This window comes from Lates calcarifer, linkage group LG1 (assembly GCF_001640805.2).
Source record: "Lates calcarifer isolate ASB-BC8 linkage group LG1, TLL_Latcal_v3, whole genome shotgun sequence".
In the NCBI taxonomy this organism is placed as follows: domain Eukaryota; kingdom Metazoa; phylum Chordata; class Actinopteri; family Centropomidae; genus Lates; species Lates calcarifer.
In genome coordinates, this window is record NC_066833.1 from 14,507,373 (window position 1) to 14,520,752 (window position 13,380).

Consider the following 13,380-nt stretch of genomic DNA (forward strand, 5'->3'; position numbering starts at 1 on the left):
AACTGAAAGTTGCAAATTAAATACTAACATTGTTAACCGCATTGTATAATTACTGTCACTACTAGGAATGGGAAATAAAGAAAATAAGCCACAGGAACAACCCACTAATACTGTCATTTGGAGATTACGTTGGTAAAAGAAAATGTTAAAAGTTTCAGTAAAAAATTGACAGAAGAAGGTGTGGACAGATTATCATGGGGGACAGATAATGAATAAAACACAGCTGTTATAGAATAGCTACCATCTACCTGGTTGTTCTATGGGATTGAGCAGTGATTCCAAACTGCTGAAGAGCTGTATGATGCTGCTCAGTTGCCTGTTGATTTGGATGTCCTTCACCCATGCAGGGCTGTGACACACCACACAGCCATCTCCTGCCCGGAGGCCAGCACAAGACCTGAGCAATAAACATTCCTTGGATTAGATGTCTACTTCACAGTTCAATAAAAAGAAATACAATGGGCTTATTGATTTACTGTTTAAGACCATTCAGTCATGAAAAGAAGGCATAAATTGAGGTTGTGGTTTTTCCCTACAAAGAAATGAATCACTTTCAACTTTGTAGACATTTTCAACACTAAACATTGCAAATGTATTGCGGGAAAACCATGCCATTGCATTATCTCACTCACACAAGAAATAAGCCCCAAAACAGAAGAATTTAATGTATTTTTTTTAATATTAATTAACAATGATTTATTCAAATTCTGCCATAAAACTGCCTTATTTTCCACACCCCTGATATGTATGCAATAACTGTTACGTTATGGTGCTGTTAAAGCTGTTGCTCATAATAAACACTGATACAATTTCTAATTAATAATAATAATAATAAATAATTATTGATTGTTTATTATAACCAATTGGCTAATTGGTTGAACAGAATATGAATCTGTTAATCCAATATACTTACATTATTACTTATTTGATTAACCAATTTTTAATATACAGGGAATTAAAACCCAGCCATAAACCAGTCTCACCGTAAGCATTTTGATTTGTCATAGAAGGGAAAAAAAATTAATTATGGCTCTATTCTCTTTTGGTGTGCCAGTTAACCAGCATGCACAATACCAGAACCCTGGCAATGGCACACCTAAATGTAATGGAACCATCATTTACACTATTAGTTACATTTTTGTTTGACAAATCAGTGTCCTCCGTGATACATATCCATTGTCAATGAGCAGGTCAGAGTAAAATATGTTTAGCTGAGGTTACATTACCTGCACAGCATATGCTCACACATTCCTAAACACACAGGTTCCTTCATTAAGTTTGAGCTGGAAAAGAAAAAGAGGACAACACAATGCTCAGTACAATCAGAAAAGGGAATGCCACCTCAATTACACTGAGGATTAGTGTCTTCCAGGACTGTGAACTCTGTCCACTGTTCTGTTGTGACCAGAAGTGTGTGCTAAGGAAAGAAAGGCTGTCTGAAAGTGGAACACACATGACTTACCATTTGCTGAAGATGACTGGATTATTGTTACAGCATTAGTATGTAATCATAAAACCAAAGTATTGTTCCAACTGAAAATCCTAAATGATGTTGGTGCTGAATGTAATGCCAGGGGAAAATGTACTTATCAAAACGTGCAATGACGAGTGTCTTAAGAGCAGACATTGCTGGGATAAGACCTCATCTGAAACGTTAATGCCACCTCCCAAAAGAGCCCAGTGGTGTGTGCAGTCTCTGCAGAGACCAAAGAGAGTGGGAGTGAGGAGAGAGAGCGAACCTCTCGACCCAGCCTATTGTAGAGAGCATCCCGAGCAGCTGCATTAGAGTCTTATTTGGTAAATGCACCAGATGCTGGAGACAGCAGAGTGTACCAATGGGATCTCAGACTTTGCATAGAGTACATTTACCATAACCTCTTCATAACCTCATAAGCACTTCTTACAGACTCTTCTTCCCCACTGCCATGTGGCTGGATGTACTGAACGATCTTAGCATCCAGATTGTGTAACAGCTTCCTCCTCCAGGCAGTTGGGTACCTCAACATATTGCTACATCCAAACACTCACCTGAACTAAATCCACCCCTACCCCAGTCACACAAGCACATACACACTGGCACTTGCAGCATTTGCAGCTCAGCACCTCACAGAGCCATATTTTTTAGTCCTGTACTTACTACACCATGCCCCTTGTGTTGCTTTTCAGGCCTTATTCTACCTAGAAAATATTTACATCTACAATCAGATTTAAACTGCACCGTTTCTGTTAAGCTTTTGCACAACATGCCAGCTTGTTCATCATCTGGCTTCTCCAGCTGTGTATTATCATGTTTATTTTTGTTGTTCCCAAACAGTACCGTTCTATTTATCCAACAGATGTATCTTTTATAATACTACGCTGTCAGGCACTTTTAGTCTGTACCGCGCTCCTGTGTTTCTGTTGCACAATGGTTTTATAAATTTCACTCCCACCATAGTACACGCACATGTGGGTTTTCTACAAAGAGCTATGATACTTGATAGGAGGTAACCCAATACTAGAACACGGCAAACAGCAACAAAACGTTAGATCGTCTGGTATTTTTCAATGACCTTGTATTGCCACAAAAGTGCTTACGTTTCCGTAAAGTCGGTCATAAGCTTTCAAACTAATTACATGCTCTTTTTCAATCGTGCAAACGTGCAAGTCAACACTAAACTCCTCAAGAACCGATTAGCCTGTTATAACCAGGCATTTCTACCACTGTAATTCTGCTTGTCGGCGTTGTTGAAATCAGTCGTTGCTGACAACTTTAACGTTACCGAGCTAATTGTACATACTTGTGGCATTTTCTTAAATCCAGTTTACCTTGACAAAAACGTGAATGGCAATAGTTGTTAAGGTTATTTTATTTCGTTAGCTTTACCATTACACAACAAGAGACGCCCCCCCCCCCATTACATAGCCAGTGTCGCTACTAACTTACCATTTGGAGCAAAGTAGAAGTCGTCGAAAGTTCGCAACGGCGACTTTAGTGTTCTTCCAGTCTTTTGTCTGAACGGGGACATCGTTATCCATTATTAGGAGAATTTCTGTTACTTTCCAGGACTCTGCGTTTCTAACTTTGCTCACGAATCAAGATTGCAAAACAAGCCGACCTTACTTCCTTGTTACTTGCATCTCCCGCCACATGGAAGGAAGTGATGATTGCGGCGATGACGTAAGTTTGGACCCGCCCCCCAATAATGACGATAAATGTTTACATTTTCAGTTAAACCAATACAAAATAAATAAAGATAAATGTAAATATAAATATAATGGTTAATTATAATTATGGTTTAATTACATTTAACATGGCGCGACTTTTACTGGAGTTACACATTAATACGCAATTTAGCAGCAGAAGATAACAATTTTTACCATCGGTTGATTTAGCATCTCCTCAGTTCTTACGCTCTATTTTGAGCTTATTGTAGGACCCTTGCAGTTTAGCATCCGGCACTTCTGTGACCACAAGTGTTTTTTATCTACAGGAACTTACCAGTCCAAAGCAGACATTTTTAAAGATACATTTCAGTACAACAAAATACTCTCTGGAAGAACATGTTTGTGTGTTTATGTTGGGGGGGGGTGTCATAATTTCTGTTTTTTGCTTAACATATGGCTATATCCACTGGCCCTACACTTAGTCCTACACTTAAGCCAGTGGGAATGTAGTAAGACTGAAAGTCAGCTGAAAAGATCATTATACTCAAAGAGAAAAGCATGTACAATATACAAATGAACGACAGTTGCATAGCTTTATTTGGATTATAAAAATGGGCTTGATACATTCAAGACCACTTGGAACTGGTCCATAAGTGGGAAAGAGTACATTAAATATTCAGTTTATTCATTCTAAAAGTTGGATATGCCCTTAGAAGAAGTATTAATGAGTAGGGGGAAAAGTGCACATTGAGGATGTTCTTCTGCATGTGAATTTCTTTTTTTAATCCAGTACACACAATTACATGTCCCTCAGATTTAAAAAAAAAAAAAAAAGATATTTATATTCTATATTTTATGTAGCATATTTACTGTACGTGCTTTAAGATGATGTAAAATCAAATGAGAATGATTCTATAACAGAAAATACATAACATTTTTAACTTACAATGGTTTAACAGTGCCCCAACCACTGAGAAATTAACAGCCGATATAACTGATTTTATCCTTCATAAATAAAAAATATCTTGAGAATTAAAGGTAAACATACAGGTGTTGTCTGTGTCACACATAAGATAGGAATCAAGTAAATAAACTTAAGACTTCAATTTATCAACTGCATTCTACTTTTCATTTAGAGTTTAAGTTTGGTAAGGATACCTTACTTGCAGATTTACTATTAACAGTCACTGTGTTTCATTTCACAGTGGATGTAGATAAGGTGGCAAAGAAAAGATGACTATGTTTGTACTGCCTTAATGAAGTCTGGGTCATCACACTCATCTTCATCATGAATTGGTATGGTTTCCATGCCAATTTTTCCCATGGCAAAGTTGATGAAGACCTGTGGAGATACAGTAATAATGTGAGAGCCATGCTAGTATCGAAGACAATTATCCCTCTCTGAGTGCCATATATTTTAGCTAATCTCCTGGTCACTTTTCCTCCGTGTTCTCCCCTCTCTTCCCTCTGCCTATGGTATCGTCCAATCCCAGAGCCCAGAGGCAGAGCGGTTGAAGAATATCAGCACTGGCTGCATATAAAGCTCATGGATTCACTCCCTAACTCATATTCCATTTATTTTCCCTCAGGCATACCCTCTGTCAGTTTCCCTCTGCCTCTTTTAAACTTTCTCAACTCAGTCTTTCACTCCCACTCAGGTTTCTTGTGTCCCTGCCTTCCCTCCTACCCTCTCTCTTCTCTCATCTCCTGTCCCTTTTTTCTGTCCCTTGCTACCAGTCTACCCACCCCCTACAAAACACACTAGTTCTCCTCTCTCTCTCTCTCCTCTCTCTCTCTCTCTCTCTCTCTCTCTCTCTCTGTCTGTCTTTCTGTCTCTCTCTCTCTCTCCCTCTTCTTCTATGTCCTGTCTCTTTTTCTCACCTCATCCAGTGTGGTCTGGCTCACAGAGAAGTGTTTGATCTGCAGAGCATTCTTGTGTGACTCCAGCTGGTTGAAGATGTCGGCCACCCCTCCTGGAGCAACTGGTACGTGGTACTCCACCATAGTAGGAATGCTGGTCCTGTGTGTAGGGAAACAATGCACAACTAGTAAATACTCTAATAACCACAGAATACTGTAAAATACAGTGAAAACCCTCAGATGAACCCATGGTATGCACTCTGCCCAGTGCCGATCAACTGAATGTTAGCGACTAGCTTGGTGGTGGAGCATTTTGCAGGTAAAGAGCAATATATTTCCCTTAGGAGTTGATGGAGACAAAAACAAAAAAACAGAGATGCGTAAATAGGCAACTAGCATGTTCACCTTAACAACTTTATAAACTGATGATATGTTAGTGTTGTGTTTCTAACTTGTTTTACGCCCCCCAAGTGGTCAAAATTATCTAGTGGGATTTGAGATCTGTTGACTTTGTGGTCAGGCCCATTGTAAGTGAGAAAAAAGTAATGCCAACATAAAGCTTATTTTGCCATAAAGTATCTCAAGTTACTTCCTCCTTTATCTTTACCTCGAGACATTTATGTATACTCATACACAGCAAATTGCACAAATGTATTTTATTTGGTACATAGTCTTTCCTCTCTTCTCTACCAAGTGCTCTTGGCTGCTTTGTATAGCTTACAAAGCTCACCTTGAGATAAGTGCTGGGGAATCTGCGCTGCATGAAGCCAGTGATTGCCTCTGCATCACAGGAGGCGTCGGCCAAGTACATCTTCACGGTGAACCCGCTGCCAAACCTGCACAAAGGAGATAGTACAAACAAAGCACAGTGTTATTACATGTCTGAGGGTGGGCTGGGGTGGTGGCTTGGGGTCGTGGGTCATTCTTCAAAATCAGTTGCACAAAGTACCACTGGGCAAAGAACAGGAGGCTAAGGGGGCAAAGTGGGGAGAGCAGTAATGGCAGGAGTGGAGGATGAGCAGAGGTCACTAACCTGTTCTTAATGTGCTGCAGGGAGCCCAGGCATCGGAACTGACCTTTCACCATGATGGCAAGACGGCTACACAGTGCCTCACACTCCTCCATGCTGAGAAACAGACAGAGAGAAAGATAAAAGGTCATACTAGGGCCCTTTGAGCATACAGTGATTATCAATGTTTCTTTGTCAAAAAATACATTTAATGATGTAAAAGACTTTTGCCCAATTGTAGCCCAGTCCCAAGTTTTGGTAATGTATGTATCAAATGTTTCAAGATACACTTTCTACTCCTCTAACCTGTGAGAAGTGAGGACCACAGCACATTTTCCTTTCACTTCTTCAGAGATGATTTTCCACAGGTGACGCTTGGTGCGAGGGTCCATGCCAGAGCTCGGTTCATCCTGTGGAGATCCAAGAAAGAGTGAGCACAAATGAATCACTGCAAAATAGTATGGGATATGGGAGCCCCAGACAAGGCAAGAAAAAGGGGGGAGGTTAAGGGATGAAATGAAGAAGAAGAAGGGAAAATTCAAGAGACAATGAGAAATTAAGAAAGAGGAAAAAAGTATGGAGAGATTTGAAAACACGAAGACAAAGCAAACAAGAAAAGAGGGTTTGATAGACCCATAAAAGAGTGAGAAAGAAGACTACTCTTAGGGAAGCCTGAGCAAGAAGACCAATTAACTATATGTCAAGTCTAGTCTGTCAATATCTTTACGTCAAATATCTTTTCAGGAGGAAGCGTCATGTACATTTGTTGTCTGGTGGCCAGTTAAGCAATTAAATAGGCAGGTACAGCGGCACGAACAGGTGTGTCCTCACCAGGAGCAGGATCTGTGGATGCCCGATGAGAGCCAGCGCCGTAGAGAGCTTCCTGCGGGTGCCGCAGCTGTAACCATCTGTAATGATGTTTCTGTGGTAGTTCAGCTCCAGCCTCCTCAGTAGGTAGTTCACCACCTTCAAGGACAACATTGAAGGGCTTATACAGTGAATGAACAAAATAATAATAATAAAAAAACACCATAAGGATAAGTACTACAGTTTTCAAAGCACTAATCTTAACTAAAAGATGGCTACACTATTGAGGCATGCTAAGCCAAGAAAAACGCCACCAGCATGTTTCTGCTGCAAACTGATAATCAATGTAGTAGATGTGCAATGGATTAACTGTCATCTACTGCATGTCTGTAGGTTTGATGATTGCTCTGTGTGGTTATATGAGCACTGAGGAATATGAGACAAATTCAGGGGCCAGTATGCTATTCCCTAGTTTGATGAAGGATGAAGTCAATCATCCATCTGTGGCCCCAGCAAATCTAAAACAACACCAGATCTTAACAGGAAGTTGATTATCCATCCCTTTAATCCATCAACTGGAGGCCCTCCCTCTGGAGAAAAAGTCCAATATTCCAGTACACACACACAATTCAGAAACTGATCACAGCAGGAAGTGGATTTCCACTTCCTGAAGGCAAAGTGTGCCCCTCCTCCTTATTGGCTAATTGATATTCTGTCCTTGTACTGTCGAATACAGTGGCACAGCAAATAACTAAGGTATCTATCTGTCCAACCTGCATGTATGCATATTTAATTTTGTTTGTACAACAGTGATGACTTTACTTGGCAATTTTACTCTATCTAAACTCCATCCTGTCCTGAGGCTGCAACTTCAGAGAACAGGAACTGACACAGCATAATGAAAACCTCTTAATGGTCCATAACCACTTTAGTCACTTAAAAATCTCTATGCTTTCCTAGTAATCACACAAAATTGTGTGTTGTAAATACTGGTTCATTTCCAATAGCTTGAGGTGATTTCCCATCGGTAAGCTTTAGCGTTTTTCCCATCAGCTGGCAAGTTTGGAAGCCAGATCAATGAAACAAGCCAATGCAATAGATAGCTTAGTTCACTTAGATTCTTTGCTTTCCCTCTGTATGAGGATATGCCTTTACGGTCGATTTTTCTGTATGATTCTGAGTTCAGAGCGCTGTGTAGAATATTACATACTTAAAGACAAATCAGCAGCTAAAGTTGAATGATTAGCTGTGGAAACATAGCATATTCCTGACTAGTTCAGATCAAAATGTGTTGTTTTTTATAGTCTCTCATAAAAGCCCCGTTCTATCACCTTTGATGTAACAGCTCATTAAGCTTGACAAAACCATGTCAATGCAAAATGACCCCATTAAGGCTTGTCTCATTATCTTTAGCTAGGGGACTGTCAGTGGGAGACAACATAAGAGGAACTCTATATATAACCTCATCTTTGTGAATTAGCCCTACACTGATGCTGTGACCATTATAACCATTGTTGTCATCTCCCTGACCAGAGAAGGGGAGCTGTAACAAGGATGATGATTACAGCCAAGCAGATACATTTCTGTGCCTTGCTGTCATGTGCATTAAGTATGTGTGCATCTGTGTGCATGTTTACTGTGTGCACAATTCTGTTTGCAACATGACTGTGACTGTCAGAGACGATCGATATTTCCATGCCTCTGCATCCTAAGTTGTTAAACGGCACAGAATATAGAGAGAAACATAGATTTTCTACATACACTTTAGATTTGTCATGTTTTCTACAAATTTCCACCCACTTCAGAGCTGTTTCTTTGCTCTTTCTTTTTGTAACAAGAAAAATATATATCAAGATTGAAAATCAGAAATCACGTCATCTTTTGTTTGGCTCCTTTGCAGATTCCTCTCATGTCAGCAGCAGCAGTAGCAGCAGCAAAAGACAGGCACACTCAGTAATCACCACAGAAACAAGACTGATTACTTCTCGGAAAGATAAATGAGAAGAGTGGGGCTAAAGTGACATGTCAAATGAGATCCTCTCATCATCAAAGTATCGTTTAAATGTAAATTTGTCTGCTCTGAAGCATACAGCATCAGCTTAATTCTGAAGTTTGGACTGAACGAGCTGACTACAAAAGCTTTTCCATTTTGCACCACACAGCACAGCTTTCAGCACACATCATTCAATACTTCACACCCTCTGATTCAGTATGCATGGAGGCACCAACAGTTACTAGTCCTGCAGTGGGAATACATCTTTGAAATTATATCTGATCGTGTGCTGTTTTGTGCTTGGTGTTGTTGCCACCCCAAAACTCTGGAAGGCAGCACAGAGTCTGTGGTTCTTCTTTACCCTCTCTATCTCCCTCTTTGAGATGCCTCGAATGCGAGCGTAGAAGTACAAGTGCTCCTCTCCAGTGAGCAGATTGTCCAGGGCATCCACCTGGGGACAGTAGCCGATGTTAATTCCCTGGTTACGACACTCCATGATGTCTACCAGCCGCCTGGAGGAAAAAAAACGAAAGACAGATTCTCATAAATTGCATCCATCACATTGTGTAGGACAGATGGACAAGTAAGGTGTTTCAGAGGACCTGTTGTCTGTAGTGTGCTGTGTTGGAAATGCCCACTATAAAGCCTAACAATGGAGCGGGAATTGGGAGCCAGGCTCATGAGTACAGTGGTGCTTTATAAAATTGAAGGAGAGCTTCAGATCCAGGGATAAGATACAGCTGCTACCTCCCAAATCCCAAACCATTAAGTTCAAATTTTGGCTGGTGCATAGAAATAACATCCCTCATTTGTGGGTGTTTGTGTTACACAAATTTAATCTAGCCCAAATTCATTAGGCAGTGCAGCCTGGGCACCTGTAAAAAATTAAATCAAAGCAATGGGTTCTTTTCTGTCTGTCCTCTATAGTGATTCTAACAGATCAATTTTAGTTTGCATGAATATCCTGTGTCAGTGTTTTTCAGACTGTAAAATATTTTACATTAGCCTGACACTGTAGAGGCTTCAGTGTACAGATTCTATTTGTGACAAAAAAACAACACATAAACAACACATTTTGTCATCTTTGCATGTTATGTGAATATATAAATGAATGTAGACAAATGAATGTAGAGCTTACCCATCCCAGTCCCTGATCTGTGCTGTGCCATCAGTGGGGCTAACATCTCCAGTCAGCATCTTGAAGGTGGTAGTTTTTCCTGCTCCGTTCACTCCCAGCAGACCAAAGCACTGTAAACAATCACTCACTTCTTAGCCACCCTGAAGTATTCAACCACTTATACAACACTATGATACAATGATTATACAGATGTAAGTACACAACATCCCTTTTGTTATACTACTGATTTAGATTAATATCATTCTCACTGGTAATCCATGTCCCTATTTCTTAGGCTTACCTCTCCGGCAGGGACGCCCACAGAGAGCCTCTTGACAGCATGGACCCTCCTCTTCAGGTGCTGATAGACCTTAGAGAGCTGGCTGACTTGCAGTACATCTGAGCTGGCTGCTCCACTGGCCACCCGAAGGTGCTCGGCTGCCACATCCTCATCCTCATCCTCACAAGACACCTGAGGCACTGTCCTTCTGCCACAAATCAGATGCCTGTGAAGAGAAAAGCAATAGGTGTATAAGCTAATGGGAGTAACTGACAAAGATCAGTTAACGCCCCATTAGTTCTGTGTTTGACTGAAACATGGTGACAGTTTTTTGTACATACAATGATTCATGCTCCTGATATCTTTGGGTCTCAAAATGTATTGCTTTTATTTAGGTTATTTCTATTTGCTCATTTTGAACTTTGAACAAAATCAATGTAATTTAACTTTTACTGTTGTTCTAAAGTGGCTCTGATGCATATTCAACCACTCATTTGCATATTCTCTGCATTTATATCTCACATTTTCTGGACTTCATTCCTCATTCAGTATGTGCTGTAGATTCTCAATCCAATTACAACGCTGGATGTGTACAGAGGAATCCATGATCGTTTTCCGCATTAATCGTCCCTCACTCCCATTTTCCTTACCTGACTTTGCGCATGAGGAACTTGTTGAGCAGGAGACGCAGGGTAAAGAAGACCACGCCTTGGATGAAGGAGGAGATGAACATCCAGCCAAGGGCGTCTGTGGAGAACGGGTTTACATAGGCATCAATGTTGTAGCCACTGAGGATCTGGACCTCTATGTTCATCCTAGCCAGCTGCATCAGCCCATTCCCGAAGTTGAACTGGGGGAAGATTAGGAAGGCGTGGCTCATCCTTTCAAAGATGTTCTTGATGACCTGCAGGAGGAAAGGACAGCAGGTACAGTACTGAGAAACTGTATCGGAATCCTCACTTTCCTGTCATTGGAGGTACGTTTGCCCTTCTCACACCCCCGCAACTCAATATCACCACAGCTGACAAGGTTTCATCAAACAGTCACACATTTAAGTGAGCCATTTAGCTGCTAACAAATAGTATCTCGTCTCAGGCAGTTTATGCTGACCTCAGGGTTGTGCATTGAAATTTGGCCCAGAAAGTAGAGGATGGAGGTGGACATGATTGTGTTGACGCTGATGAAGAGGTTGATGCACACATAGGTGATGAAGGCCATTTCTGCATCCTTGAAGATGCCTGATAAGAGATACATCCAAGGGAAGGTAGCAAACCTGAGGAAGAGACAAAGACAGGATCCTTGAAACAAAGCATCACATCATACAAAAACAGCTCACACACATACACCTTAAAATAGCCCTGCTGTGATCTGGCTGGTTTCAAATACTGAATACATACAAAGATTAAGACACAAAGTGGACATAGAAAATTTATACAGTCCTTCTCAGAAATGCACTTTCTACAATGACAGAGCTTTGCATTTTCTAACTGATTGGTTCAGGCCTTTAACAGACTAAACAGAGCAACTGTGAAATGAAAACAGGCACTAAAGAATACTGGAAAAGGAAGGAGGAAAAATACCACTCCACGACAAGGGTAAACATTCAGTCATGACGCCAAAAGAGAGGAAGATAAATTACTTCTCCTTTCATTCCCCTGCTGGCAGAACATCCTTTCCGTTTTCTCCTTTGTTCTATCTTTTCTCTCGCATAATCTGCTTGTTCATTTGATTGGGGTGTCTGGGTCAGCGAGACAAAGAGGAAGAGAAGGAAGGAGAAAGAGATGAAAAAGGAAAAAGTGGGGTGGTGAAGGAAAGAGACAGACACGAACAGACAGAGCCAGACAGAGACAAAGCATCTGCGTGCCATGCCCAAAAAAAAGGTGCTTGGTAGGCAGACTGTGGGTGCCAAGCCATGACAAGGAACAGAAGCAAGAAGGCTGCAGACCAGACCAGGTGGGTGCAGCCTGACAGATGGAGCGCTGTGATTACTCATTGCTTGGGAGGAAGACATCTGTCTGATAAATGAGGAGCAGAGTGCTGACTTGGCCTCCTAAGATCTAGGGCTCAGGACGAGGCCTGCGACAGAAATGGCAAACACAGGGGCCTAAACCTCTGCTGCAGCTGGGGAATGATGTAAATAAGCCCAGCAATACAGATTTGGAAACCTGGAACATCATTGGTTTGACACCTCTCCAAAATCTACATCTCACGGTCAGACTGATTTTAAAACCATGGTATTTCTAGCCTGTATCTCACACCAAGTCATATTGTCATTGCTGCAAGTGCTGTGGCTTCCTGTTCCCCCCTCCCTCCCACTCTCAAGCGTCTTTGGCTTGAATGGGATAAACATGTTGGCAGTGATTTTTCTATCAGCGTTTCAGTCCTACCACCATCTGTCTTTGCAAGAAATTCTAAAAGATTGAGCTGTGTTGTTCGAAAAACAGCAGCCTCCTTATGCTCCGTGCTGTAAAACCAACCTGGTGGTACACAAAGTAACATGCATTGGCAGAGAATGCATGGGATGCATGAGGGCATGCTTTTGAAAATTCTGAAACCTTTGTTTGATCAAACAAATTTGATGAATCCTTTGCAAGAAACACATGGTCAGTTTGACCATGTATGATGAGGATGGTTGTTTTGCTGCAGAATGAAGCACCATTCAGTGAGCTCACTTAAGCCTCAGAGATGCTTCTGGATACTTTGTATTCATAATAGCAATGATATTACCATTGAGCATAAGGTTCAGTAGCAGCCAAAGATACCAAAGTTATGTTCTCCACATGCAGCGACTTTCAGTTTCACCTCCACATAAAGTCGTAGCAAACCTGGCCAAACAGTTTGTTCTCAAACTGTATGATTGTGTCACCATTGCATCTGCTTTTCCAAGTTGTAAAAAAAAGTTTTCCCTTGACAACTTTCAAAGACAAGAATTTTCAAACTCATCATTAATTAAATCAATAAAACAGGTCAACGATGTCATATGGAGGATGGGCAAAAAAACCAGCAACGTCATAAACTGAATCAACACCCTCCCCATTTACTGACCCGAAGAGCACTAGAAGGAGGGTGATGGCACCCAAATTTTGCCGATCTGTGAATGCTGGAATCTGGAAGGCTGCGACCACACCGACAGTCAGCATCACAGGGATCAGATAGATGACCTGTTA

At 41.1% G+C, this 13,380-nt stretch overlaps 2 protein-coding genes across 7 annotated transcripts in view; both read right to left on the reverse strand.

Annotated features, from left to right (window-relative positions):
• Positions 1-3,128, reverse strand: part of bard1 (BRCA1 associated RING domain 1) — a 103,648-nt gene extending 100,520 nt beyond the window's left edge. For all 6 annotated transcript variants that reach the window (XR_007813217.1, XR_007813219.1, XR_001960481.2 and 3 more), the window contains exons 1-3: positions 2,927-3,128; positions 1,227-1,283; positions 249-397 (exon numbers count right to left, since the gene is read on the reverse strand). Coding sequence is in view for 3 of the 6 variants with exons in the window: in XM_018671951.2 (XP_018527467.1) it covers positions 249-397; positions 1,227-1,283; positions 2,927-3,018 (298 nt within the window). In the remaining 3 variants the exon portion in view is untranslated. The remainder of the gene's footprint in view (positions 1-248; positions 398-1,226; positions 1,284-2,926) is intronic.
• Positions 3,129-3,726: 598 nt separating this feature from the next.
• The window catches only part of abca12 (ATP-binding cassette, sub-family A (ABC1), member 12), a 57,132-nt gene continuing 47,478 nt past the window's right edge, over positions 3,727-13,380 (reverse strand). Inside the window, 11 exon segments of the mRNA XM_051070549.1 lie at positions 3,727-4,489; positions 5,029-5,843; positions 6,041-6,133; positions 6,323-6,426; positions 6,848-6,982; positions 9,178-9,328; positions 9,955-10,064; positions 10,235-10,439; positions 10,864-11,117; positions 11,324-11,486; positions 13,259-13,374. Of these exon segments, the coding sequence (XP_050926506.1) occupies positions 5,588-5,843; positions 6,041-6,133; positions 6,323-6,426; positions 6,848-6,982; positions 9,178-9,328; positions 9,955-10,064; positions 10,235-10,439; positions 10,864-11,117; positions 11,324-11,486; positions 13,259-13,374 (1,587 nt within the window). The 3' untranslated portion in view covers positions 3,727-4,489; positions 5,029-5,587.